This window comes from Pseudomassariella vexata, assembly GCF_002105095.1.
Source record: "Pseudomassariella vexata strain CBS 129021 chromosome Unknown BCR38scaffold_3, whole genome shotgun sequence".
NCBI classification, from domain to species: domain Eukaryota; kingdom Fungi; phylum Ascomycota; class Sordariomycetes; order Amphisphaeriales; family Pseudomassariaceae; genus Pseudomassariella; species Pseudomassariella vexata.
The window spans coordinates 2,171,294-2,197,081 of record NW_024467958.1 but is presented as its reverse complement, the minus strand read 5'-3'; the positions used below and the strand labels follow the sequence as shown (position 1 = coordinate 2,197,081).

General features: G+C 51.7%; 11 protein-coding genes across 11 annotated transcripts; 4 read left to right on the top strand and 7 right to left on the bottom strand.

The window, feature by feature from the left end:
- Positions 1 to 227: 227 nt before the first annotated feature.
- Positions 228 to 1,037, bottom strand: BCR38DRAFT_335105 (ureidoglycolate hydrolase; the record flags this gene model as incomplete). The annotated part of the gene is made up of 1 exon (XM_040855369.1): positions 228 to 1,037. The coding sequence occupies one exon, from the start codon at positions 1,035 to 1,037 to the stop codon at positions 228 to 230; it is 810 nt and encodes a 269-aa protein (XP_040719050.1).
- Positions 1,038 to 1,966: 929 nt separating this feature from the next.
- Positions 1,967 to 3,713, bottom strand: BCR38DRAFT_335154 (major facilitator superfamily transporter; the record flags this gene model as incomplete). Its single annotated transcript, XM_040855372.1, has 4 exons — positions 1,967 to 2,315; positions 2,368 to 2,572; positions 2,633 to 3,038; positions 3,099 to 3,713. The coding sequence occupies 4 exons, from the start codon at positions 3,711 to 3,713 to the stop codon at positions 1,967 to 1,969; spliced, it is 1,575 nt and encodes a 524-aa protein (XP_040719049.1).
- A 2,591-nt stretch (positions 3,714 to 6,304) lies between these two features.
- On the bottom strand, positions 6,305 to 8,029 carry BCR38DRAFT_334548 (aldehyde dehydrogenase domain-containing protein; the record flags this gene model as incomplete). Its single annotated transcript, XM_040855330.1, has 4 exons — positions 6,305 to 6,436; positions 6,498 to 6,944; positions 7,009 to 7,519; positions 7,599 to 8,029. 4 exons carry the CDS (start codon positions 8,027 to 8,029, stop codon positions 6,305 to 6,307), a joined length of 1,521 nt encoding a protein of 506 aa, XP_040719048.1.
- Positions 8,030 to 8,707: 678 nt separating this feature from the next.
- On the top strand, positions 8,708 to 9,712 carry BCR38DRAFT_138350 (putative L-PSP family endoribonuclease). The gene has a single exon (XM_040853611.1). The coding sequence runs from the start codon at positions 9,003 to 9,005 to the stop codon at positions 9,504 to 9,506; it is 504 nt and encodes a 167-aa protein (XP_040719047.1). The 5' UTR covers positions 8,708 to 9,002; the 3' UTR covers positions 9,507 to 9,712.
- Positions 9,577 to 10,631, bottom strand: BCR38DRAFT_482246 (quinone oxidoreductase; the record flags this gene model as incomplete). The annotated part of the gene is made up of 2 exons (XM_040863477.1): positions 9,577 to 10,363; positions 10,447 to 10,631. 2 exons carry the CDS (start codon positions 10,629 to 10,631, stop codon positions 9,577 to 9,579), a joined length of 972 nt encoding a protein of 323 aa, XP_040719046.1.
- A 760-nt stretch (positions 10,632 to 11,391) lies between these two features.
- On the bottom strand, positions 11,392 to 13,186 carry BCR38DRAFT_464103 (2-amino-3-carboxymuconate-6-semialdehyde decarboxylase; the record flags this gene model as incomplete). Its single annotated transcript, XM_040862661.1, has 4 exons — positions 13,007 to 13,186; positions 11,769 to 12,954; positions 11,581 to 11,705; positions 11,392 to 11,541 (listed from the first exon to the last, which is right to left on the bottom strand). Exons 2-4 carry the CDS (start codon positions 12,814 to 12,816, stop codon positions 11,392 to 11,394), a joined length of 1,323 nt encoding a protein of 440 aa, XP_040719045.1. The 5' UTR covers positions 12,817 to 12,954; positions 13,007 to 13,186.
- On the top strand, positions 13,187 to 14,371 carry BCR38DRAFT_424249 (3-hydroxyanthranilic acid dioxygenase). The gene is made up of 3 exons (XM_040859642.1): positions 13,187 to 13,616; positions 13,690 to 13,806; positions 13,893 to 14,371. Exons 1-3 carry the CDS (start codon positions 13,442 to 13,444, stop codon positions 14,147 to 14,149), a joined length of 549 nt encoding a protein of 182 aa, XP_040719044.1. The 5' UTR covers positions 13,187 to 13,441; the 3' UTR covers positions 14,150 to 14,371.
- A 3,753-nt stretch (positions 14,372 to 18,124) lies between these two features.
- Positions 18,125 to 19,987, bottom strand: BCR38DRAFT_334525 (uncharacterized protein; the record flags this gene model as incomplete). Its single annotated transcript, XM_040855325.1, has 1 exon — positions 18,125 to 19,987. One exon carries the CDS (start codon positions 19,985 to 19,987, stop codon positions 18,125 to 18,127), a length of 1,863 nt encoding a protein of 620 aa, XP_040719043.1.
- A 165-nt stretch (positions 19,988 to 20,152) lies between these two features.
- Positions 20,153 to 21,333, bottom strand: BCR38DRAFT_424240 (uncharacterized protein). The gene is made up of 2 exons (XM_040859641.1): positions 20,713 to 21,333; positions 20,153 to 20,658 (listed from the first exon to the last, which is right to left on the bottom strand). The coding sequence occupies exons 1-2, from the start codon at positions 20,933 to 20,935 to the stop codon at positions 20,555 to 20,557; spliced, it is 327 nt and encodes a 108-aa protein (XP_040719042.1). The 5' UTR covers positions 20,936 to 21,333; the 3' UTR covers positions 20,153 to 20,554.
- BCR38DRAFT_424238 (eukaryotic translation initiation factor 2 subunit beta) lies at positions 21,334 to 23,574 on the top strand. Its single transcript, XM_040859640.1, has 3 exons — positions 21,334 to 21,695; positions 22,163 to 22,304; positions 22,356 to 23,574. The coding sequence occupies exons 1-3, from the start codon at positions 21,681 to 21,683 to the stop codon at positions 23,165 to 23,167; spliced, it is 969 nt and encodes a 322-aa protein (XP_040719041.1). The 5' UTR covers positions 21,334 to 21,680; the 3' UTR covers positions 23,168 to 23,574.
- A 230-nt stretch (positions 23,575 to 23,804) lies between these two features.
- On the top strand, positions 23,805 to 25,651 carry BCR38DRAFT_335067 (FAD dependent oxidoreductase; the record flags this gene model as incomplete). The annotated part of the gene is made up of 3 exons (XM_040855366.1): positions 23,805 to 24,062; positions 24,347 to 24,816; positions 24,865 to 25,651. The coding sequence occupies 3 exons, from the start codon at positions 23,805 to 23,807 to the stop codon at positions 25,649 to 25,651; spliced, it is 1,515 nt and encodes a 504-aa protein (XP_040719040.1).
- Between the last annotated feature and the right edge of the window lie 137 nt (positions 25,652 to 25,788).

The window sequence follows — 25,788 nt, the reverse complement described above, 5'->3', positions numbered from 1 at the left end:
AGTGGCACGCTCTCTGAAGGTGGTAAATGGTGATGTCGATACTGTGGTCTTGATACTTTTGGTTCTTCACAGCTTCGCAAGGCGATGAAGAGTACTCGGTCTCTTAGACCCGGTGTCTCGGGTAATGCAGTATACCCGACGCCAATATCAGCCAACCAGTCGGTCCATAGTTAACAATCCCGACAATTCCGATGCGTGATGTTCCCGAATAAACATGTATACACACTTCACAGTCTCGCCACCTCCATCCTCGGGGGAAGCCCAACCTCTATCCTGATCCCCTCCTCCTCCCTGCCCTCCAGCACAACCTCCTGGCAATCCTCCACCGCCACATCATTCGCAAACTGAACAACCACAAAGTCCACCGTCGTACCGGCCGGCCCCAGCGCCACCATGGGCGCGTGCCAGGTCCCGGCCCCGTACGTCACGGCTTGCTCCCCCGTGGCGATGAAAGCGCGCAGCTTAGCCACGTCGGGCAGGCCTCGGCCGGGTAGGAGGTGGTTCTGGTTCCTCTCGGGTGCGGGCAGTGCTGCATCTGGGTTTCCGGGTGGGGCCGAGGGAGCTACAACGACTAGGTATTGTTTTTTTGCGTTGGCGGTGAGTGGAATAAAGGTTTGGGTGGTGAAGGGGTGACGTTCTAGGATGGTGATGGGTATGCTGTTCTTTGCCCTTCCGGCTTCCTCCTTCTCCTCCTTGCTTGCAGCTCCTGGGCTGGTCGAGATCTCAGCCCGTGCAGCACACACAAACATGGTTATCCTCCCCGAGGCAACCTTCCCGCTAGGCGCCTGGTCATACAGGTTGCGCAGGCCGTGCGCACCGAGTTGCTTGTACTGGATGGCGGTCCCTTGGTTGGCGGAGATGGCGCCGTGGGACCGGAGCAGCGGGTCGGCGGCGATGGAGGAGACCGTGGTGGTTTGTGGAGTAGAGGAGGGGGAGGGGTTGGCGATTACATTACCAAAGGGGGAGAAGGAGGAAGAGCTGAGGGGAAGGGGGTGGAGGGTGAGGGCCTGGGGTATGGGTATGGTTTGGACTATCATTTTTGTCTGTTGCTTAGTTGAGTTGAGTAATGTTCAAGTATTGTAGCACGCTAGTTTAAGAATTCGAAGCGGGTTCTGTCTTGGGAAATTGTAGCTTCTTGTATAGCTCGTTGCTGTATACTCTACGCTATCTCTGAGAACGGTGTGCAATGCAAGGAAGGACGGGCTTGGCGGCTGACTGTGGGCCGGGATCAGCTGCTAATTCGGCTTGATGCCAGTGTTGATATGTAAAAGCGGAGAACATTGGAACATGCACTATCATCAACTATCAAATCTCACCGATAGGCCCAACTGGGCGCTCAAGTGCTCCCAGAAGCAGTTTGGTAATGTAGGCTGGCATCAATCAGTGCTGTCCCCCACCCCACACCAAGGATCCTGCGAACAGCAATTTACCCTTGTGTCAACATACCAACATGGCTTGTTCGCGAGCACGTGGGCAACGTCATCGGCATCAATGCTGTAATCGGTAGCAATCGCTGTCTTGATTGATGTACCATCGTCGCTCTTTGTTGCCTATTTGTACCAGTCGGCATCCTCCAAAAACCAGTCCCGTCTCGTCCAGCAGCTCATTCTCTCCGAACCCCAAGTCCGCGAGCCGCGCGTGGACCTACTTTGCTCCTGAGCCCGAAACTGCGGAGCCCCGCCAGCCTATGGTGCGTTCGTCGGAGCTGATATATGGCCGACAAGAACTTTTGGGGCGGTCCGGGCTCTCGTAGGAGTACGTAAAGACGATTTGCAAGGCATTATTCCTCAACATCATCCTCAGAACCTAACCTGTGAAGCAGAGGGCAGTTTTGCTAAAGTTGGCGTGCTCAAATCACACGTCGGGGTCGGGAAAGCCTGTCAAGTTCAAATTATATTTCAGTCGGATGTAATTTTCTCATTCTCAGACTACCCAATAATGCATCTCATCTATCGATCTGTCCGCCCTACGAGTTGTTTCCTGTCGCGACTCCCCAGAAGAATGCAACCCAACCACCCGTCATGAGGACCAGCAAACAAGCGAAGCATCCGCGCGAGATTCTCTTGTTACGCACACCGTTCTCCTCCTGGAACATTCGCTTTCGTTCGTTCCACAGCTCGCCATTCGCATTGCGCTGCTTCCTAGTCCATTGCAGGTGTCCAAGATCCACGGTGCGGTAAGACATGACAAGCAAAATCAGAGCCACTACGACGGACATCGCGGCCAGGGCAACATACACAATGACTACACGGCCGTACGAGTTGTTGTCTTCGTCTTGCAGGACACCCGTTCCGATGCGGACGATGATGTTCATACTGAAAGCAGGTCAGCATTGCGCCATGACTGTGTCAAGGAACTAAAACTCACGCATTGTTCATAACTATCTTCAGTGCGTATGCCGAGCCGAACACAGATTGGTGCCACATTGAGGTCCTGATGCCGTCGATGATCAACGTAGGACCAAAAGAGGCGGCCACGGCATAGACGCCAAACGCTGCCGCCGTGCCTTTGGTATCCGTGGCCCAGTTCACGAGTGCCATAGAGAGGAAGATCCCGGCTCCGCAGAATGCCACTGTTTTCAACCGTCAGTCATGGTTTTTCGAGTAACTCGCGGGTATAGAGGTGCACGTACTCAATGATATCCGATTTCCCAACACGTCAATGAACATGCCCAAGCACGGCACGATGAAGAAGCCAGCATACTGGGCCAGCGCCGTGTACCAACCGGCCGTGATGGAATCGACATCGAAACGCTGCTCGGCGAGTTCGGTCGCATTTTGGCTGAAGACGAGAGCGGTGCTAGTCTGGAACAGGGAGAAGGCCAGGATGCCCCAAAACACCCAGGGGAGTTCGATAATCTTCGCAAGCTCAAACTTCTTGTTCTTCTCGGTAAGCTTCTCGCCTGTCGCCGGATCCGTGTTGGATCCAAACTTTCTCTCAGCAACTCGGTTGAAATATTGAAAGGCCACGGTGGCAACGTTGGTGAAAATGTTCATAAATACGGCAACCCAGAAAACCCAGGCGAAGTCGCCCGTGTTCTTGATAACGAAGTTAGTCGGCGGCACTGTATGCTCTAAAATCATATGTTGAGAACTCACCTTGGCAATGATGTTCGCAGAACTCTTCCCCGCAAACCCTCCAATCTTGGAAATTGCCAACTCCAGAGCCAACATGGACGCGAACCCGTTGTTCGGCGGGAACCAGCTCGAGAACATCTTGTACTGCGCAACCTGGGTCGCAATATCGCCAAGCGCCAGAATGACCCTCCCCCCGATCATGAAGCGGAAACTGCGGACTTGCGCTGCGGCAGCGACAAGGATCGAGCCGATAGAGTAGATGACATTGCCGTATACAATAGCTCCCGCGCCACCGATGCGGTCCGTGACAGGTCCGCTTAGCAGGATCAGGTTCATAGTCATGAAGTCCTCGGCGGCCTCGAGGAGGGAGTACTGCGTGTTGTTGATGTGCAGTTCCTTCTTCATGGTCGTCTTCATGGCGCCTGTGATGCCCGAGCTCCAGGACGAGCCGAAGCGGATGCACGAGACGAGGAGGATGGCGCAGATCTTCCAAAGGAGCGGTGCCGTGGGCCGGTTTTCTCTTGCGAGAGACTCGGCACTGCTGGCGTTAGGGGGCGAGACGGGATCGACTTGGATGCGCGCATCGTTGGACTTGACGCCATCTGGCTCGTGGGCGGTGATTCTTCTTGCCAACATCGTGGAAGAACGGGAGGGTGAACAGACTCCAAAGATTTTCAACGTTGTCGACGACGCACGCTTTCAAGCCATGAAGGTATATGAGAGTATTCCAGGCACGCCCTCTTATACCCACCACCACTCTCGCCGTCGGCAGACCAACGTCCGAGCCAGATTGCCATCGTGAAGAAACGGCTGTCATACCGGGCCAAGCACACCAAAGAGGACAAGCTGAACGGGCCTAAAAGTTTCTGCCCCAGGCTCCGGCTGTCGTCCATAGACAGTTACAACGAAGCCGGATTCCATTGCTGCACCAAGTCTTTGGGTGCGCTTGTGGAGTTTGCCAAGGCGTGGGTGCTCCATATATCAGATGGTCTGATAAGATTTCTTGTGTCAGGAGTGGATATTGTGACTAAGCGAGTGGATTTTGCCGGGGCCACATAGGGCGACGGTACCCGTTGCTGTAAAATTCGACCGGTACCCGTCGCTCTTCCTAAATAGGTAAAGCCCTTCCGCTATCGGAAACGCATCAACTTCGAGACATTCTCTGCGTTTCTATACTTGTAAATAACGTCTTTTGCTTTTTTAAGTAGGTATTCTTTTGGTGCAGCTACTTCTTGTTATAAATAAGCATGGATTTATCTCTAAATCGAAATACCGGGTTTCCTGACGACTGCCTCCCCCCTGAAGGCGAATACGAATCTCGAGATGCTGTATTTAAAGCGATTTATAACGAGGATACCACACGTCTCACAATATAATAGTCAGGTAGTGCAAAGGGTAGCTAGAAGTAGGCCAGTGTATGGGTGCGTATATTGCAAGACTGATTCTTGAAGAATCTTAACTAGGTGCGAGCGTCTCGAGTTCTCCTCTTAAGCTGGGCGGTTCCGGGGTTCTACCGGATCGGGGCGAATCCCTCCCGACTCAGCTTGTCAGCTGAGACCGGCCCGCCACAACGGCTCTTTCCTTACACGATTAATGCGTGGGCAGCTTCAAGAGGTTATAAATGGGAGGTCAACGAAAGAGAAAACCGGCAAACAAACAATTACGTACTTATGTGATCGGCGTGCTAACCCTCCCGATACCTCAAAGAGCGATAACGGAAGACAACTACTTGAGGGACTGGCTGTCAGTTCTCTGTCTTAGCTAAGGAATCCTTAGATAAGAGTACTTGGACCTTGCGACATCGTTTCGATCAACGTTTCTCTATACATAATCACGAGCCAAGTGATCATCCATCTGCTCATCCAGTTCATCGAGGGCTTTCCGAACAAGATATGTCCCAGCTTACGAGCCTTACAAATGCTGGTATAGCTCCTAAGGATATCAGAACGTATATGCGGCAAAACACCACTTATATCGCAACTCAGCAAGATATCTATAATCGTATTGCAGATGCAAGGCGAGATATTTGCGAAGGGCAGAGTAGTATCAACGCACTTGCCAACCAGCTAGATCGAGAAGGATTTTGGAACCGAATGCAACTAGGCCCAGATAACCGGGTAAAAGCTATCTTATTTGCTCATCCAGAATCACTGGCATACCTCCAGGCCTACCCAGATACCTTGATATTAGACTGTACGTATAAGACGAACAAGTACGGAATGCCTCTTCTTGATATAATCGGAGTCGACGCCTGCCAGCGATCCTTCTGTATTGCGTTCGCATTTCTCAGTGGCGAGACAGAGCAGGACTACTTCTGGGCCAAATACTGTTAATTATCTAACTGAGGAGGAAAGTAAAATATGCGAGCTCTCCCGGGAACAGGGACTATGTTTTGTATGCCGTCGATGGTTCCTTTGGTGGATCCGGACGCATGGTCCTTGCAGCTCCGGATCCCATATCAGGCACAGCCTGTCACACCGAGCCTAATTCTTGTGACAATTTATAGTATTATATTCTCCTAGTAAGGTAGCTAGTTATTCCCTAATTCATCCTATCTACGCCTGAAGAAAAAATAAAATAAAGACTCTCCAAGTCTCGAAGTTGGTGCGTTTCCGATAGCGGAAGGGCTTTACCACTTAGGAAGAGCGACGGGTACCCGTCGCCCTATGTGGCCCCGATTTTGCCCTGTCAGTCGGGCCGCTTGACCGACATTGAAAGCTTGAATGCTGGGTTGTGGTTGCTGGCGGATATGCTTCCTCTTGACGAACTGTACATAGCATTTACTTGGGTCGCAGGTGTCGTTCTTCGCGCGGGTGCGGACCGAGGGGAGAAATTATTATTGGGATAAGCTTAGCAGGTTTGTTCCATACAAGCGTTATCCGCAGGAATACTACATCAAGGGTCATACATGATCGTTTAGCCCAAAATAAGTCTGACTGGTCTCCATCATGGTGTCTTCCTTGTATGATTACTCACCCAAGTATCAGATAGTCGCTTGTTTCTTATAACGCGAGCGTCGTGGCGCCATGCTCAGCCGACATCATGCACACCTTCTCTGCGGCAATCCGTCTAGTCCAGCCCACAAGGATGAGAGTGGAGACGTGGGGATTTTCAGGAAGCAGCATAATTTGCAGTTGTCATCATCTTGCCTACATCTCAACTGGGTCGTTCCGAAGTCTGACGTATGGTTTTATTAGGGATGACACCCGATTTCAACTTGTCCATATCTACATGGGTATGTGCAATGTTCGCACATTCGTGAAGACGTCCCTACTATACTCTCCCCCTTCACGCCCCGTTCCCGAATTCTTCATCCCACCAAACGGCGTCCCCAATTCGCGGACCAGCCAGCAGTTGACCTGTGAGATATGGAGTCAGTACATGCACTTTCGAGGAAAGAGCCTGATAGAGATCACCTACCCAAATTAACCCTGCCTCAATCTGTTCACCTACCCGCCTCATCCTCGCACCATCCTTGGTAAGTAGGACAGCTGCCAGTCCATTCGGATTGTCGTTCGCAAGCTCGATAGCCTCTTCCTCAGTTTCGAATTTGGCAATGGTGACTACGGGGCCGAAGATCTCTTCCCGCATGATACGGGACGAAGTCGAAACGCCCGTTAACACTACAGGCTCGATCCAAAGCCCTTCCTGTGGGTTCGCTGGCGGTATTGAGCCAGAGAGGAAAGTGGCTTTCTCGACCTCTGCCAATTCGAGATACGACCTGATTTTCTGGTAGTGTGGCACTGACACCACGGCGCCCACCCTGCCACCGCACCTGTAGTTGGCTGTGACATATGCAGTGAACTCCGAGACAAAATCGTCGTACATGCTTGATTGGACGTAGATCCGGGAGCCGCAGAGGCAGATCTAGAGTATATTAGCAATTATCTGAGGCCCGAAAGAAGAAAATGAAAGAAAAATTAAAACTAACCTCTCCCTGATTCTCAAAAGCAGCCATAGCAGCGGTCTCCACCGCCCTGCCCACCTCCACATCCTCAAACACCAACGTCGGATTCTTTCCCCCAAGCTCAAGCGAGAGATGCTTCCACACCTGATCCGCCGTCTCCCGCCTAATCCTCACCCCCGTCTCCGTGCCCCCCGTAAACGAAACCCCCTTCACGAGCGGACTCCGGACCAGCGCCGCGCCCGTTGTGGCGCCATCGCCAAACACGATGTTGACCACGCCGGAGGGCAGCTCCGCCCGCTGGAAGATCTCGCAAAGTAAGAAAGCAGACATGGAGGTTAGTTCCGAGGGCTTGGCAACTGCCGTACAGCCGAAGGCAAGGCAGGGGGCGATTTTCCACGTTAGCAGGTACAGGGGCATGTTCCAGGGGGAAATGAGAGCGAATACTCCTACGGGGGAGCGGTGCTCGTAGGTTAGCGCTACGTTGTCGACCATCCGGGCGGCGGTTTGCGTGTGCAAGATGAAGGTAGAGAAGTATCTGAGTTAGTCAGTCCTTCGTTGATCTTGTCTCATGAAATCTTTTGATATCTGGGTGGATACCGAGTATGAAGACTCACTTGAAATTCGAGATTGCTCTATCAACCTCGATTCGAGCCCGAGCGAGCGTTTTCCCTTGGTCGATGCTCTCCCATATTGCGAATAGCTCCCTGTTTTCTTGGATGAGCTGCGCGACACGCTGGAGGTACTTTGATCTCGTTTCCCGCGTAGTTTTGCTCCAGGTTTTGAAAGCAATGGTAGCCGCCTGTAGGGCTTGCTCGACTTCAGAGGCACTGCTAAGGGGGACTTTGGCGAACGGCTTGCAGGTTTTGGGGTTTATTGTGTTTAGGTCATGTGTTGGCTGTGATGAAGAAACGAAGGTGTTCCCGACGAAGTTCTGCAGCACCAGACTTCCTGAATCATTGTGGCTTTTGAGAAATGCTTCGGCCTTTTCTAGGGTATCGCAGCTGAAGGCGTCGACAATGGCTTGGCAGCGAGTCTGTGAACCCATGGTGATTTATTGACAGGTACATCTACAATGAGGAATTGGAAACTGCACCCTCGATTTCCTAACGTCGCCACGAGCTATACCGATCTGTCGAAGGTTCGGCCGTCCAAACCTTACATCAAGTTTACACTGTGCGGAAGTTTGCCCGGGAGACGGAGTGCGGAAGACGGAAGTAGCGGTTGGAGACAACTAGTCTCGCGTCGGCTAACAGCAAAGTGCTGCCGACTCAGTGGTACTGTGATTAAGCGTATGACGCAGCTCCAAGTTGTTGCGACTGTGTGAACTTCAATGAGAGCCACCGGCGACAGTGAGAAGTCGCTATGGCGCTGGTGGTACTCTATGGGGGTGTCTCACGCTACCCGGTACCATGCTCAGGGGCCTGAAGCAAGGCTAATTCCAATAGGAATATATTAGTGCAACTGGGTATATGCTCATCGCTCTTGTCGTTTGCCAATCTGGAAAACAAGTATACTCATGATGTTTATTAGTCAATCCTTTGCAGTGCAGGCTTAGTGACTTTCCTGAGGTAGTCCACGTCGAAGCGTAGTCAACTTTGCTTTCATCTACATGCCAAATATGCTCGTGAAGTGGCCACTTGGCAAGCGTACTCTAGCAGTTGCAACGGAAGGATATTTCTAAAACTGCAAGCTAACGTCTTCATAATCAATGAAATTCAGATTTGGGCATAATGACATGACGGGCTCGTACAGCATTAATCTCGTATAATATAGACCGACCCAATTATCCGCAGATGTCTCCACACAGTGCAACCCCGGATGTAGGCCGGTGTGCGTAAGAGCCGACGAAACCCGCTTCCGGCACCATCGGCGCCCGTCTTGAAACTCAACAACCCTCATGTGAAAAGGATGCATCTGATTGAGCGGGTAGACATGAGATATTTCGTAGACAGAATATCGAATATAGCAAGTCCACCAAAACTTTCATCCAATACCTCGTATCAGACAAACAACTCGCAATGACATCTCCAAACGGAACCCCCTACTTCCGCCCCTCGACCTTCGCCCAAGGCCTAGCCAATTACCCGCACGCCCGCCTCGTCCCCTCTTCCTCCTCATCATCCCCCACACCCGGCCCCAAAACCCTCTTCATATCCGGCACTTCCTCCCGCCGCGGCGACGGCACATACGCCGGCTGCACCACGGACCCTACCACAGGCGAGCACAAGCTCGACGTACGGGCGCAGACAGCGGCCGTATTAGAAAACATCGGAGCCATTATCCAAGGCGCTTCGAATGGAACCGCGGGGCTGGAGGCAGTAGCGGACGCCACGGTCTTTTTGACGGATATCCGGGGGGATTATGCAGGGATGAATGAGGAGTGGAATCGGGTGTGGCCGGATCGGGAAAAGGCGCCGGCGAGGACGTGTGTGCAGGTTGCGGCTTTGCCAAATGAGAGGTTGAACGTGGAGATTAAGTGTACTGCTATAATTTGGGAGGGGGTCGCGCCTGAGAAGTCATGAGAGGAAAAAGTGAAGGGATGCATAGGTGGTCTCGCCAAATTGAGAAATCATTGACGCGGTAATTGCATCCTTAAATCTTGATCACAAGCTTGCCCACAGTCTTCTGGCTGACAAGAGCATCCTGCGCCTTTCCCACGTCGGCAAGGGCATACTCTCCCCCGATATTCACCTTGACAGCGCCCTTCTCAACCAGAGCCAACAGCTCGCTGCTCCTTGTCACGAAATCCTCCCGCTCAATAAGGTAGTTGAACAGAGTCGGGCGTACCAACTTAACGTTATTCTTGGCCAGATCCAAGGGCTTGACACTCTCAATCGCACCGCTCGAATTCCCAAAAGTAACAAATGTGCCCTTCCGCCTCGTCATATTCAAGTCCGCCTCGGCGGTAGCCTTCCCAATTCCCGAATACACGGCATGACAGCCCTTCCCTTCCGTCATCTTCATCACCTCCTCCTCGACATCCTTCTCCTTGTAAATAATGACATGATCACACCCATTCGCCCTAGCCGTCTCGGCCTTCGCCTCCGTGGACGTGGTCCCGATGACGGTAGCGCCCAGTGCTTTGCCGATCTGCACCAGCATGCCGCCTGTCCCTCCGGCCGCGGCCTGCACCAAGATGGTCTCGCCTGGCTTGACCTCGTGGGCGTCCCGGAGGAGCGTGAGGGCAGTCAGACCCTGCAGCAGTACGGCGGCGCCATCGCGGGTCGAGACGTGCGACGGCAGATGAAGCACGTATTTGGCCGCTGCCACTGCATACTCGGCGGCCGAGCCCTGGACCCAGGCCCCAACGCGGTCGCCTACCTTGAGTTTGTACTCAGGGGCCACTTCGGCTCCGAGTGCTTCGATGACACCGGCGGCTCTTGTTTAGAGTTAGCAACTGAAAGAAACGCAGGTACTGAATCTTCTATTTCCTCTCTTTTCTTGAAAAGTACGAAGACTTACTCGAGCCCAGTGATGCATGGAAGGGGCACTGGGTAGAGTCCTGTGCGGCGATAAGTGTCGATGAAGTTGACGCCAGAATACTCGACTTTGATGAGGACTTCTGTTGGCTTCGGTGATGGTTTGGGGACATCAGCCAACTTCAGGACATCGGAGCCTCCGGTTTCTGCGAATTGGACGACCTTCATCGTGGGGACACGCACGGATTGAAAGAATGGATAAGATAATTGCTTGAATTGACTCCCTAGATGGCCTGGCCAGAAAATATTGCAGCAAATAATCTAAAAAGATGCTTGTTGGGAGAACATACAACCGAGTCATTGATCTATAGATGTTGGCTCTACGCGATTAATAAGCCACAGCGATGCCGCCCTCCTGCATGCTGGTGCTCGTCACGCCATCCGACTCGCCCCGCTTTGTACTCCGTGAACTGCCCATCTTCAAAGTAAAGTAAGTTCTTTCTGAATACCACTACGTAGAATACAGCTCTCCACTCACTCGTCCAAATCTACCCGGACATTCGGCCCGTTCCGCCGTTCCGGGAGCGAATACATCGCACCATCCGGGTCCTGATTTAGAGTCCACACGATCGAAAAGATGGGATGTAGATAACCAGATGAACTAGGACAATAATCTGACGATAAAGATGGGTTTTTGTCTCTCACATTTCTGCACTACTCACTTCACCATCAGATCGTGGAGAAGCTGATTTACGAGTAACGGCCCCTCGATCTCGAATCTCGAACCGAGCAACACGTGGCGGTGCTGAAGAGTAGGGAGACGACGTTGGTGGTGCATCAGTGGGAGAAGATTACCTAGGGTTTGCCCGTTATGATGTATTCGGTTTATATTGTCAACTTTGCCAGCCAGGGGCACTTTTGATTATTTGGCAGAGATGTCACCACCATCAGAGTTGCGGCGACCTTGGATGCTCCGTCTTTGAAACGATTATACATACACGCTCGAGGCCCAATCATGCGCCTGTGCCGCTGGTGCCTCTTGCGACACGACAGCGTTGTCTCCCGTCTGCTCATGATCTCTAAAGCCCTTTGTCTGCTCAGACCCAGTATTCATCTTCTCCTGGGTCCCAGCAATGGTCTGATTAAAGCTCGCATATCTGTCCTGAAAAGCCCTCACAAATTCAGGCCCGAGGTTGAGCAGATCGATAGTATTTCCAGCCAGCATATTCGCCCTCTCATCCCAGGTTAGGAACTTGGACAGCCTGTCCTCAAAGCACAGCATCTTCCCAGCAATCGGAACTTCTGTAATTATGTCAGTCATCATATCTCCTTAAAGAAGGAGAACACAAGAGAGAAGACACATACCTCCCAAGGGAAATGGATAATCACTCCCCATCACAACCCTATCCTTCCCAATCTTCCTACACAAAAAGTCCAACAAATCCGGATCATGCACCAACGAATCGATCCAAAACCCACCCCGGCCCATATGCTCCTTCGGACTGACGCCCCCAGCATTCACGGCGACCAAGTCCGGCCTACACTCATACCCATGCTGTATCCTCCCCAACAACGCCGGGAACGCGCCCCCGGCGTGCGCAAAACACAATCTCAGCCTTGGGTGTCTAAGCAGCATTCCCGAAGCTGTCAATGCAAGAATAGCCAGCGCCGTCTCGCATGGCATCCCCACCAGCCAGCTGCCCCAGTACTTCTCCCACCTCTTGGGGTTTTCTTTGCTCAACGAGTAACCCAGAGGATGCACGAAAACCGGCATCTCCAACTCCTCGCACGCCGTCCAGAACGGCTCCAGCATAGAGTCGTCGAGATTCGCATCACCGATCGTAGTCCCGATTTCCACCCCTTTCAATCCCAACCCCTTCGCCCTCCGCAGCTCCTCCACTGATGCACCAACGTCCTGCAACGGCACCGTCGCCAGCCCGACAAACCTATCAGGATACTGGTTACAGACATTGGCGATATGATCATTCAGCGATCTCGCCAAGACAGTAACCGGCTCCGCCGGCTCGTCGTAGAAAAAAAGGATGGGCACCGTGCTGAGGACTTGCACATCCACACCCGCAGCATCCATCTCTGCAAGGCGGACGGCCGGATCGATGCAGTTGGGCTCTACGGTGCGGAAGAAAGCGGATCCTACATACATGTCGATTTGATCCGGCTGGCCTGTTTTGCTTGGACGTAGGGAAAGCCAGGGGCTGCTGGGGGAGTTTGTGGGGTAGGAGGAGAGGTCTGGGAGGGTGGAGGGCATGATGTGCGTGTGCATGTCGATGCGGTAGAGGGAGGAGCCGTCTGTTTGGGCTCGCGGGGAAGAGGGTGGGGTGGCTAGGCTGCCGGTGGTGGTGCAGCAACAGCTGTTGCTGCTGGCTGTAAAGTCTCCAACGCGTCCCGGGGCCATGATAGCGAGTTTGGAGATTCCCCTGGTTATCTATGTATAAGTTGAGGACGTGGACCTTGTTCGGTTCTTTTGGGTGTAAGTGAGCGCAACGAGCATTCCTAGATTGCCCTACGACCGTATAGTGTTGCTCGCAACCAACTGCATATGTGTTTAGTGCCAGGAGTGTGTATGCCTTCAGGATTCCACTTACATGATGGTGCAAGATTGTATAGAATATTGCAGTGATGCGTGCGGTGATGTAGTCTTGCGTTGTTGCGGTCTGAGGTTCGGATCCGGGCTTCACAAGCGCATCCGTCTTCCGCGTCTAAACTTCCGTTGCTAACCACAGATGTCCGACTGCCCAGCTTCGGCTCCGGACGACCAACCTTAATAGTATCTCGATCTTGTAGGACAAGGTTGTCAGTCATCATTAGCTTCTTCTCCACTTGCGCTGCAAGTAGCCAAGAGTCCGTGTCGTCTTCACATGCGAGCCACTATAGCGCATCGAGGAACCTAACTTACACCCCAGTTGCTGGAATCGTTCGCAAAATTTATAGAACGGGAAGCAGCTTTACAACTCAACCACAAGCCAAGACATTTTTACATCCTCACGCGCAACCTCATACACTTCATCTCACTTTCGACTATGGCAGACTCGCCTTTGGCCTCCTCAACGCTGCCCCCTCCCCTGGCCTTTGCAGAATGGCTGGGCCAGAATCAGGCCAAGCTTCAACCACCCGTCAACAATTACTGCCTCTTCAGCGGCAAGGACTTCGTGCTAATGGTCGTTGGTGGCCCCAACGAGAGGAATGATTTCCACGGTACGCCAAGTTGACCATCTCTCCGCGGCTTGACAAGAAACATGCAAGCAAACTGAAGCATTACTTGACCCAGTTAACGAGACCGAGGAGTGGTTCTACCAGCTCAAAGGCAACATGTTGCTGCGCATCGTCGAGAACGGCCAATTCAGAGACGTGCATATCAATGAGGGCGAGATGTTCATGTTACCCGGTATGCAACTACTGCCTCTTCAGCTTTCTCCGCTACGGATGGGATCACAGGTTTAATGCTGCTGGCATGGCTGACACACGCATCAGGAAATGTACCGCACAATCCCATCCGCTTCGCCGATACCACAGGGTTGGTCATGGAGCGAACGCGACCAGCGGAAGCATTGGATAGACTGCGTTGGTATTGCACGAAAGGCGAACACCCAGGACCTACCGTCATCCGGGAGGAAGTCTTCCACTGTACTGATCTGGGGACGCAACTCAAGCCATTGATCCGCTATTGGCAAGAGGATGAGGAGGCGCGCCGGTGTACGGCTTGTGGGTTGGTGGAAAATCCGAAGTGAATTGTGCGGATGGATTTGGTGCACATTGAAAATGACAAAAGAACTTGATATGGAGATGCATGAAGTCTGCGTCGGAGGTCTTGACGTGGTATTGCTTTGCACTGTGCTGTGTGCCCGAAATTCCGAGATCCGAGTAGCCTTGCATAAGCCTAACGCAGCCAGTTACGTAGTTAGGCACGATGACTTCGACCGCCGTCGCTACATCGACCAATTGCTGATCCCTCTTTCTTCAAGCATCACATCTTACACACCTCGCCGTGAAATGTGTTACGACTAAATTCATCGTTCTCAGCAAATATGCTAAACTCGTGTACGCCAATGCGGCAATGACGAATACGGTGATGGCTGCCTTATCTTACCACAAAATTCAACGTGTCGTGAAGGGCTCACAACTGCCGCCATATATTCCGATCATGTCGGCCTCATATAAATCAATTCGTACTGCTTCCGTTATCAAGTTTAGCCAGTATCAAGTACAGAGTAACAAGATATTTATTAATGGTTGGTCGGTAAAACCGGGATGGCGATGGACAGCTTCGAGTCCAAATCGCTCTCAAACACGAGAGTTGAGCTGATGACAACGGAAACAGGGACTTCAATGGCCTCTTGAGACTACATGGTTGATGTGGAACCCTCAAGAAATACAAGTACGGCAATGTTCGTATTAGCCCGCATCAAATTGACTTTGAAACCCGTGCAGCAAGCTGCGTCGTCACGTAGCGTCAATGCCGAGTTTAGTCTGATCGTTTGCGGGCTGAGGGAGTCGCAGTTAAGATCACCCGCCTTGAGGTTTGGTTGCAAGTCATCCTCGTTTTCTGAATGTTGAGCTCGATGATTGGACTCTATGCAATACTATCTACCCCTTTGGCTCAGCTGAAAGCCAGACCTCGGGGGTTGACGTGTCTGAAGGTGAAAACGCTCCTCAACATCAAGGAGATAACGCTGGAGTTTAGCCAACGGAAAACATCCGTCGTAGTCTTAAATAATGCAGGCGCACTTAAGATGATGCATTGACTTATCATCCATGATAACACCTTGTGTATGTCTTCTTCATTCGGTATCAAGTGAAGCAAAGTCTCTACATGGTAACACCTCCCCTTTCCTCCTGCGTGTCCCTTGTCGCAACCTTCACTATTTATCACAAGATCTTCTTTCTCAGCAATGGTATTTTGGTACCTCCATTGATCGTTGTCTGCAACTGCATGGAATAACACCATTAATTTTCCCCAGGTTTCACTTTCTGTTGGTCGAGGGCCATGTCCAATATCAAGTATCCCGAGCATTGTAGGCGTGGTCATCGAAAAGCTGGGCTCAGCTGTGTTGTCAGTATTTCGGGGCCATTGGCAACTCACTCGGAGACAGACAAAGTGCTTTGCAGACAAGCATCATCCGCCTTTCAGATAGTTATCAAAATTGTTTATTCAGTCTACCATCAGTGCTTCAGACGTTATCTTTCCGAGTCCCTTGGAGACGAACGTTAACGATATCTATACCAACATGAGTTCTTAGGGGCTGCTCTCGTAAACTCTTCAAGGACAAAAGCAACCCCTTTCAACCGACAAGATTATTATTTTGGAGAATATCATGGTTGCCTTAAATAGTTTGCAAGGAGGGTCCTAAGCGATACTGGAATCTTGCGAGTTGTACAGCAGGGCAACAGCGCGAGTATAGTTGCGACCACGAAAATGATGACGAAGAATAAGAAGGCTGCCGGTATAACTCTGCTAAGCATTCTTGGAATAGCGAACCTGATAGTATGTATCATTAAAAGTGGGGCTTTGGCAATGAAGAACATAGCCGTATATGTCAGGATGTCGATGACAACCAAATCCAATTATACCGTTTCATGGAGAGAATACTTTTCGACAGAGCGATGCAAGCCCTCGCTTACTTAAATGGCAGCGGCGATACAAATGAGGGTTTGGGGCCTGGCCTGAGTTGGCAATTCCACAGTCTGTCTAGAGAAGAACTATCGCGGCAGTATTGAGTCCCAATCGTGCGTCGCGACACTCATCAAGCTTTGGAGGTCCTTTCTATTTCAGGTATCAGCGACTTTCGGCGAATGGGCATGAAAATCTGGTTCGCTACGGCTCGTTTCGGCGACTCGATCGCTTAAAGCTATAGGCCATGTTGCCGATGATGTGCTGAACCGTTCTGCTTGTCAGTAGCCTGCCAAAATTGTGTTGCTTTGTTGTTTTTACGGTGACTTCCAAGATGGAGATTACAAAAAAGCTTACGTGGGGATAATGAAAACTCCACGGAAAGATGACTTCAAGCTCCATCCGCATCCGCATCCTTTCCTCGACCATTGTTTTGCCACGGGGATTGTGGCGCATTTTGTAGTCAATGTAGAAGCACCCCATTGCACCACGCCAGCATGGGGCAGGCTCTTCTAGTTTGTTATAGTCCATCAAACAATATCGGGACACCGTCGAACTGGCTTCGGGTCGCTTCCTGACAGGAACGGGATGAATAGTGGAAGACGGAATCTTGATGTTGTTGAATTCCGGCAATGTATACTGAAAAATTCATAAATACGGCTGCCATTGGCAATGGGTGTTGGCTTTTGGAGATAATAGCCATGGTATGCCCTGGCAGCGAATTCAATGATAGCAATGAAAGCTGCCTACTGTAGCCAGCAAAGTATGTTGATAGGTTAGGCCACAGAGGATGGATACTGCAGATGGATTCTGTTGACGGGTGACGATATTAGCAATTGTCAAGCCTCGCGACACTGGCAATGGCGATGAATGCATCAATCATTGTGATGGCAGTAGCCATGGGTTACTGGATGACATGGAAGTCCGGCGATGGCACTGGGAGGATAATGCCGAGTATAATGGTGATGTTGAAAGTCACTTCAAGGAAAAGGCAAGACAAGTCAACTGGGAGGAAACGGAAACTAGCAACCCCATTCCAACCAGTTATCTACAACTATCTACTTTGATAGACAGCGAAGGGAGAGTTCTTCCTCACACAGATCGTGACTCAGCGTCCTCTACTCTCCCTGAAGCCCAACTCCGACTGGAAGAATGAAGGGGAAAGAAGTGAAAGAGCTGCAATCACTCCTGGCATGTCATTCCAGATTGGGACAGCTGAAAATTGCGTTGCGCCCGTGCTAACCATTTGACCAATGAGCGATTTTAGAGGGCGACGTCCACAAGCGGATCAGACACGGTGACACTGTATATACTGTACGCACCTGCCGATTCGGGAAGGGCGATCATGCAATCATCGAGGTCTACACTGTTTGCCGAAACTCAATCAAAACAGTGCGTTATTTGGTGTGTCCGAAATGGAAAGACGGCGTTATTTGGTCGGGCAGCGTGTAAGTCGCTTGAAGTCCCTTGTCCTGTGTGACGTCACTGTTGATGCCCGCGAGAGTTGGGAATGTGCAAGTCAATCCAGAGACTAGATATTGGTGATTTGAGGCCTCGCGGTTTTACAACACTGTCTCGTTCTTGCATCATCGAATGTGTCCTGGTATTAATGCTTCGTCCTTGGTGATTGTTCAACGGGTTGCAGTGCATATACGCTGGCTTATCGTGAGTGGATTTGAGATGAAAGCCAAATACGCAAACATTAGAGACGCCATATGCGACAAAAATCCTGTCCAGGTAGTCAAGGTGGTTTGAAACCGGAGATGCAACGATCACCATTCTGCTTCATTATCGCTAAAACATATGTTAGCTTCGCGTATACAATTTGCAATTTACATACACGCAGTATTGACTATTGGGAGCTTCATATAAGCAATTCATCGTTATAGTGTGAAGCGTGACTCCGGATCTGATTCAACACAGAATGTTCGTGAGGAGGCAGAATAGGTAACTCATGAAAATTTTTCAGCTACTGTTGAACAGTTTCTAAAGCAAGCGACGGGACGATTTTTACAAGGGGGTGGGACAGTCTGATATAGATGTGTATAGAAACATTCCTCAAAACGCCGTCGCCGTCATCGTATCCATTGAAATCCTACTCCCCTAACCCAGTCCAAGTCCCATTAACCAACCAAATCCCGGCCTCCGAGTACCCCAAAGCCCTCCCGTCCTTCAAATAACTAAATCTGACATAATCCACCACAGCCTGTGGTCCCCGTCGCCACTCAAACCGATCATCGCTCTCCGGCGCATTTTCGTCCCCGAAATACCTCCTTCCCCTCTCCACATCATTGACAAGCATACTGATCCCCTCGAACAGGGGCGGGACTGGGTTCGCCCACACGAAGGTGATGTTGGACGCCGCATCTTCGAGGAATATCTCCGGTTGCAGGATAGTGGGGATGGGAGTTGGGAAATTGGTGGAGTCGGGGGTTTCGACGGATAAGGAGGGGGAATGGGTAATTGGAACGAAGCCCTGGTGGGTGACGCCGTGGACGAAGAGCCCGACCAGGAGGCCTTGGAAGAAGAGCGATGCTCGGGTTTGAATGCTTGCTCCAGGCATGATGACGAGCGGGAGGACGACGTAGTGGATGGGTAGCCGCAGGCTGGGGGCGATAATGTAGATAATAAGAGCCAATGTGAAGATGGTATATAGGGGTGCAGACTTTGCTAGTCGTCCCTCAAGGCGGAGATTGTAAACTTGGTAAATGAGAATTAGAGCCATAAAGACCGTTGAGATAGCCATTCGTTGTAGCTCCATGTCCCGGGCTGCAAGTCGGGAGATGGGGAACCACTCGAACGTGTGGTTCGAAAATGAACCGATCCAGAATCCCCCTAGCCAGAGAGCGGTCGTTTCAATATGTGCTGTCAAGTTGCGAAAAGTCGGCCGCACAGAGCATTTGTAAATGAGTGTAGCACATAGTGCGGCAGGTAGGAGTTTGACGAGGTTTGAGGATAGACTATGAGAGGAGTAAACCCCAGGATGTGCGTGAACAGGACTCAAGTGTGGACCCGCCTCTGGTTCGTCGGACACAAGGCTCACATGTACGAAGCCAACGACAAATGCCGTGAAGAAGGGAACAGCTGGGTTTGATGAGAATAGAAATACCACAATGGTGAACCCCAGCGAAAGGAAGGGCAAAAGCCACCGCAGATTTCTCTCTTGACATTCAAAACCCGAGTCCAGCTGAAACTTGAAAGACAGCGGGAAGTACGTCCTGACAGCTATGGACTCGATTTCGTTAATATGAGTACTGGGATAAGTGTTCGTCTGACCCACTCGAGTCACAATACCACATCCACCGTCGGCGTCGCTGATAATACCAGCATGGATAGCTGAGCCGCAGATATAAGAGTCACCTCGGTATATAGGGCCGCCAATGACAAGCTGACGATTAACAATGTTTTGAGCACCGACATGATGAGGTGTCTGGACCTTGGCCTTAGCGCAATCACTAGGACAGTGAAAAGCCATTGAGGTGCCCGCGAATGGCCTGCAGTCCGCTCCGTCAATTCCACATCCGTTGTCAGGCAGCCAGAACGAGTCGGTGCAGTCAATTTGCTGTACTGGCTGGTAGAGGCCATCCACCATGACCGGACCCATACTCGTGTCGTATAGGATGGCAAACATGAGACACCACAGCAGACAAATGCCGATGAAGAGGAACATTTTGTGTTGTTGCTGCGGGAACCTTTGGTCAAGCCATCGCCGCGGAATCAACTGTAGAGCTGGCATCACGGGCCTAAATATGTGTTTTTGAGGCGAGCGACCCCCATTGAGCCATGATTCCAAACCCGGAGAGAGCCAGCTCGGTAGACGCTTGTCATCCACTGCTCGATGGTAGTGACTCTTGGGCGTCAGCTCACTATTTTCACCCTCGTCCTCTGTAGATGTTGGTGTACGGAAAGACGAGGAATCAGAATTGGCCAACGAATTAAATGCGTTGTCCTCCCTCATTCCGTAACCCTCTGATGGCAGCCGACGAATCCCCATGATTCAGTTGTATGATAGAACAGGCAATTGCTGTGAGTAGGACTTGGCAGACGTGGGTCACCGAAAGCAACCAAGAATTTCAAACGGTAGCGCACTGCTTCTGGAAATCGGCAACGATGAAAATATCACCTCAAGGATACATATTGTAGCAAAGAGAGATGGGCATAGAGTTATTTTATTGCCATGCCAAACGTTCCTATGCTTCTTTGGAAACATGAGACGCGTTTCGTCAAGCCGAGGAGAGTCTGTGCACCGGTATAGCCAAACGTTCGATAAACTTCAAAGCACTCACGAATTTGAGATCTGACCTACCCAATTCTCTAGAGTTATTGGAAAGATGACAGATGTGATGTTGTAATTCCCGATGCTCAAAATGTTGTCTCGATTTCTGGAACAACCATTATGCGAGATATCCGCCCTTCTATGTTCACCGGGACCAGTGTACTGCACCGTCTATAGAGATTTCGACGGCAGCCAAACCCCTATGTACTGCCTGCACTCATCGTAGGCAAATCCTTGCATCGTCATTTATCAAAGTGTTGCCGCAACCTCAGCAGCCCCGGCGACCTTGAATTTCTTCTCGTTTGTCCAGCGTATTTCGACGTCGTGCATCCATTCCATATATCGCGCCCAACCTGCGAATAATTAGAAACAATGTGGTCGCGGCCGGGGAAGATGCTTAGCCTTACTCCAATATGCAAATTTTCGACCCAGATATTTGCCCGCAAATGGTACCAAGATCATGGTGAGAAGCAGTTGTAGCTGTTCTATGCTCCGTTCCCATTCCTGTTGTGCATCGAAATCGGCATCGTCGGAGTTGTAGGAGTCAGTCGATGTGGAAGGCAAAGAGTCGAGATCGTCATTATCCAAGACAGATACGTCTGGAATCATGAAAGACTCCGTGAGAGACATCGTAGAAGGTGTGTGTTGCGGGAGCTGGCGGGTGAGGAATACGGAGGGTGAGCGAGCTATTCGCTATTGTTGCCAGACGCCATGCATTGAAGGACACCGGACCTTGGAATAAGAGAAAATAAAGCCTGCGCCTCGTGGACGAAGTTATACTTGCGATATTGTGATTTCGAGCCGTGACGGACGTTGACGAGGGACACGATCGGTTTGCGGAAGCTGGAGGTTTCAACCTGGTTGCCAATCTGGGCGTTGAACGGCTGAATGAAGTCAAGTCGTCGGCAAATCGTCACCGGCCAAGGCCGACTTTCAGAAGCATTGATGCCTGATTGGCCTACGGCACCAGTGGCTACATAAACCAACTGGAGAGCCTTTGGCGGGGGTCAGAAAGTGGTAGCATCGATCAACCAGGCAAGCTGCCCTTGCTGCCCGCTAGTGAGGCGGCGAAAGTGCCATTCATTCAAACTCTCTAACTGTCGTGGGGTTTCCAAACAGCAAACGTTGTTTGCGCCCGAACCGAACCCGCCGAGCACCTTTTTTCTCGAAGGTCGGCCCTTTTCCTCCATATCTATCTGACGTGAAGAGGATAAATATATACTTGCGCAAACATCACACAAACCATACGCGACCTCGCACCTCCATCACCAAACGTACGCCAACCAGCTGCACTCTACAGGATATCGCGTCGCCACCAAATTCCATTCCAAGAACTATATCGCCAAGAGCAGGTCACACTACAGCCGCTAGCGAAATGGATGGCTCAGAGGTAAGTTCTGATTTCGTCTAGCTCTCATGTCCCTCCTCCAGAACGTCCAGGTTGTCGGCCAGGTTGTTTCTTGAATTGTGTTGCGGTTCAATTTAGCCCTCCCGTTTGAAACCCCCTCTCCACCTCTAGTCACGGAGTATTTTGCTCTGGTCGGCGGGCTCTCCAAAGCTAAATCCGCCCCCTCCAACACCTGTTCTCACCCCACCTCTCCCACCAAAATTGCTAGCAGCGTCGGTGCTCACACGCCACACGCACACAAGCACGTCCAGCCAGTGAGAAAGAGGCAGGAAAGAGTCATACACATCACTTCCATCAATATTTGACACACTAGCACCACACTGCTCGAAACTTCCTCCACCACACTCACATCCCATTCACCTCACCAATCAAGCCACCGCAACTTGCCCTGCTAGTGCCTTGCCGACCATCGTCTTCGATCAAACTCGATTAACATTTCTAACCTACAGGAACACCCCGCCCCACCTGATCGCAAGCAACGAAAATCAGTCGTCTTCAACTCGGAAGCAATAGTCGTTGAAGCAGACGGAAAATTGACCACCATGGCTTCCACCGAAGTGGCCCAAGACTCCGCCATGTCCCACGCACCCAGTACGCCGCCGTTATCCGCCGCTCTGGGAGCATTTACTGACCCGAGTCAAGCTCCGGTCGAGGACGCCCCCGCCGAGGAAGTTGCCATTGACTTGTCGACCCTCAAGAAGAAAAAGAAGAAGGTCAAGAAGACCGAGGATGGCGAAGAGGGCGAGGCTGCCACTGGCGCCGACGGTGCCGCGGATGCCGTGGACCTCACGATGAAGAAGAAGAAAAAGAAGAAGGCGCCCAAGGAGGAAGGTGGCGACGATTTGGCCGCCAAGCTAGCAGCTCTCGAGTTGCAGAACGAGGGTGGTGAGGGTGATGCGCCCGCAGAGGTACTTGATGAGCAAGCAGGCGACATGAACAAGGGCACCGGCATTTGGGCCCACGACGAGACGAAGCCTATTGCCTACGGAAACATGCTCATCCGCTTCTTCGACCTGCTGGCCCAGAAGAACCCTGACCACGCCTCGAGCAGCTCCAAGAGCTACAAGATCCCGCCTCCGCAATGTCTGCGTGAAGGAAACAAGAAGACCATCTTTGCCAACATCCAAGAGATTTGCCATCGCATGAAGCGAACCGAAGAGCACGTAACAGCTTACTTGTTCGCTGAGTTGGGTACGAGCGGTTCCGTTGACGGAAGCAGACGCCTCGTCATCAAAGGTCGATTCCAGCAGAAGCAGATCGAGTCTATGTTGCGGAAGTACATCATGGAGTATGTGACTTGTAAGACGTGCCGATCTCCCGATACGGAGCTCAGCAAGGGTGAGAACCGTCTGTACTTCATTACCTGCAACCAATGCGGTTCTCGTCGGTCAGTCACAGCCATCAAGACTGGTTTCTCGGCCCAGGTCGGAAAGAGACGGAAGATGCAAGCATAAGCTGGAGCTGTACATACTGGAAGCAAGAACAACACGAAAGGATGCGCTGGAGATGCCAAGTTTGCGAGCACGCTTGGTTAGGCTGGATGTGGTCATGTTTGCTAAAAGGCAGTGTGCGGCACAAGGCAGAATGCAGCATAGGGTCATGGGTCATTATGCTACACGCGTGGGATGTTCGCGGCTTTCATAACAGCAGTAGATTCACATTGATAATGACAGGGCGTTTGCTGCTTTGTTTCTGGACTCTCTACCAGCTTGCCTAATGGTGAACAGACTGGATGGGTCGGCAAATTCGATATCACAAACATTGGGTGATATCACTTGCATTTGATGGCGCAAGTACCCACCCTCAATGATAAGAGGTTAATTTTGAAGCCCCGACACTCATCAGACCGTGCGTTTCTACATTTCTTGCTCAAAGCAGTCTTCTCTACAAGTAGATATAAAACTCCTCAAAAGTCCAAGACAAACATTGGCATATTTGTGTGACGACTCCATGCCCAATCCCGGGCTGCACCCGGGCGTTTATCCCGGTAGTAGTAGCCTGGTCGACTCTTCTTTGCACATCCACATATCAGTAGCAGCGCCTTCTTCCTCATCACCACACAACAGCCGCAACAACCATAATATCTCCACAATGGCAACAACGCAACTTCTAAATGGCCAGTCGGGATTGCCTGTCGATAATTCAACCAAATCTTACTGGCACTCAGCACCGTCGGAGAAGCTGATGGGTCACCGGACGACGGAGCAGCTCCCCCACTCGGCGGATGTCGTCATTGTGGGATCGGGCATTACGGGAGCATTTGCGGCGCATTGTTTGAAGGAACAGAGGCCCGAGTTGGATGTTGTTATGCTGGAGGCTAGGGAGGCTTGTTGGGGTGCTACGGGAAGGGTGAGTTCTTTTTTTATTGTTGTTTTTGGTCTTACGAGGGAAGCTGTTAGGTCTGGTGGAGGGGTCGGAGGTGATCTGTTGATTATGAGAGCTTCGAGCCGAGTTTGGTCGATGGACTTATAGAAGCGCATTCATTCGTTGGATGGATCTTGGGTCATCTCTGTGGCATAATAGGTCCTGCGTCAGGGGTACACTGGCGCGCAGTTCTATTTCGGACCTCCCTACCTCATCACACTTGATATGATCCATGAGCATGGCCGAACCTTCAACTGACAGAATTACAGAACGGCGGCCACTGCCAACCGGCCATGTACGCAGCGAAACCGCACATCGCCTCATTCGAGCTGCGTACCTTCTCGTATATCAAGTCAATAGTAGAAGAGTATTCAATCCCTTGCGACTGGAAAACGACAACAGGCGTACACGCCTTCTACTCCGCCTCATTCTTCAAGCTCGTGCAGGACGTTATAGAGAAACTTGCAGATAATTACCCAGACCTGGCCGCCAATGTGGCAGTAGTCACCAAAGGCGAAGGTGGCAGCCCAGCCTGGCTCCTCGAGCATGAGCGCAAGGAACTCACCCTTGAGGGCCTCCGCATCCCCGAGGCCGAAGGTGCAGTCGTCATGTTCAACGCCGCCAGCCTCTGGCCCTACAAGCTCGTAGCGTCCATGCTGGAACGCCTTCTCGCAGCCGAAGCGGGCGGCTTCAACCTGCAGACCAAAACACCCGCCACCGGAATTCAGAAAGTCGAACCGTCAGCCAACCTGATGACAAGCACGGACGGCAGCGCAAGTAGCAATAGCCAGCACCCGAAATGGATCGTCCACACCCCTCGTGGCCACATCGCCGCCAAGTCGGTTTTGTTAGCTACTAACGCGTACACGTCCCACCTACTCCCCCAATTCACAGATCTCATCGTCCCCACCCGCGGCCAAGTCTCCAGCCTGCTCCCGCCGCAGGAACCGCAACCGGGAGAAGCCCCCCTTGATATAGGACACACGTACTACATTCTGGGCGACGCGACGGACCGGCCCCTGCGCCGGGACGACTATCTTGTGCAGCGCCCGCCTCCAAAAGCAGAGCTCGTGTTAGGAGGCGGCAGGTTCCTGGCCAAGGACAACGCTGTCGGCGTCTGGGATGATGGGGAATTGGACGAGCCCGTGAAGTGGTGGCTACGGGGCGAGCTGCCCGCGGCTATGGATTTGAGTCTGCGTACGCCAGAGGAGACGACTACCTCGCCTGTGCACGCCGCACAGGGGGAAAATAATAAGCAGGATCTGGAGGCGAGTTTCGAGTGGACGGGGATCATGGGATATTCGCGGGATGCGGCGCCTTGGGTGGGTGCGGTGCCGTCGAGTTTAGGTGGCGGGGAGGGACTATGGGTTTGTGCTGGTTACACAGGTCATGGTATGCCGAATGCAGCTTTGTGTGCTAAGGCTGTCGTGGATATGATGGTTGGGGCTGATGAGGTGGATTTGCCGCCTGAATATGAGGTCACGGAGGAGAGGGTCGAGGGGGCCAGGAGGAGGGATACGGTCAGGGTTGCGGATGCGAGGGGGGAGTTGGAGATGTTTGCGTTTATGGATTAAGGGGGGTGGGGTGAGTAAATGATTGCTTGGGAATGATGCTATAAAGGAAGGAAGAGAGAAAGGAGATGTTAGGTTAATAAAAGAATAAACGGCGTGCCTAAGTGGGATGATGACGATATAGCTGGTTTCTTACACTG

Excerpts from the sequence above, each read along its gene's own strand:
- BCR38DRAFT_424240 (XM_040859641.1), bottom strand. The coding sequence starts at position 20,935 with ATGTCTCTCACGGAGTCTTTCATGATTCCAGACGTATCTGTCTTGGAT. Across the intron at positions 20,659-20,712 it reads TCGAAAATTTGCATATTGGA|GTTGGGCGCGATATATGGAA; the intron begins GTAAGGCTAAGC and ends AATTATTCGCAG.
- BCR38DRAFT_424238 (XM_040859640.1), top strand. Across the intron at positions 22,305-22,355 it reads CGCCATGTCCCACGCACCCA|CTCCGGTCGAGGACGCCCCC; the intron begins GTACGCCGCCGT and ends ACCCGAGTCAAG.
- BCR38DRAFT_138350 (XM_040853611.1), top strand. The coding sequence starts at position 9,003 with ATGACATCTCCAAACGGAACCCCCTACTTCCGCCCCTCGACCTTCGCC.
- BCR38DRAFT_424249 (XM_040859642.1), top strand. The coding sequence starts at position 13,442 with ATGGCAGACTCGCCTTTGGCCTCCTCAACGCTGCCCCCTCCCCTGGCC. Across the intron at positions 13,617-13,689 it reads CGAGAGGAATGATTTCCACG|TTAACGAGACCGAGGAGTGG; the intron begins GTACGCCAAGTT and ends TACTTGACCCAG. Across the intron at positions 13,807-13,892 it reads CGAGATGTTCATGTTACCCG|GAAATGTACCGCACAATCCC; the intron begins GTATGCAACTAC and ends CACACGCATCAG.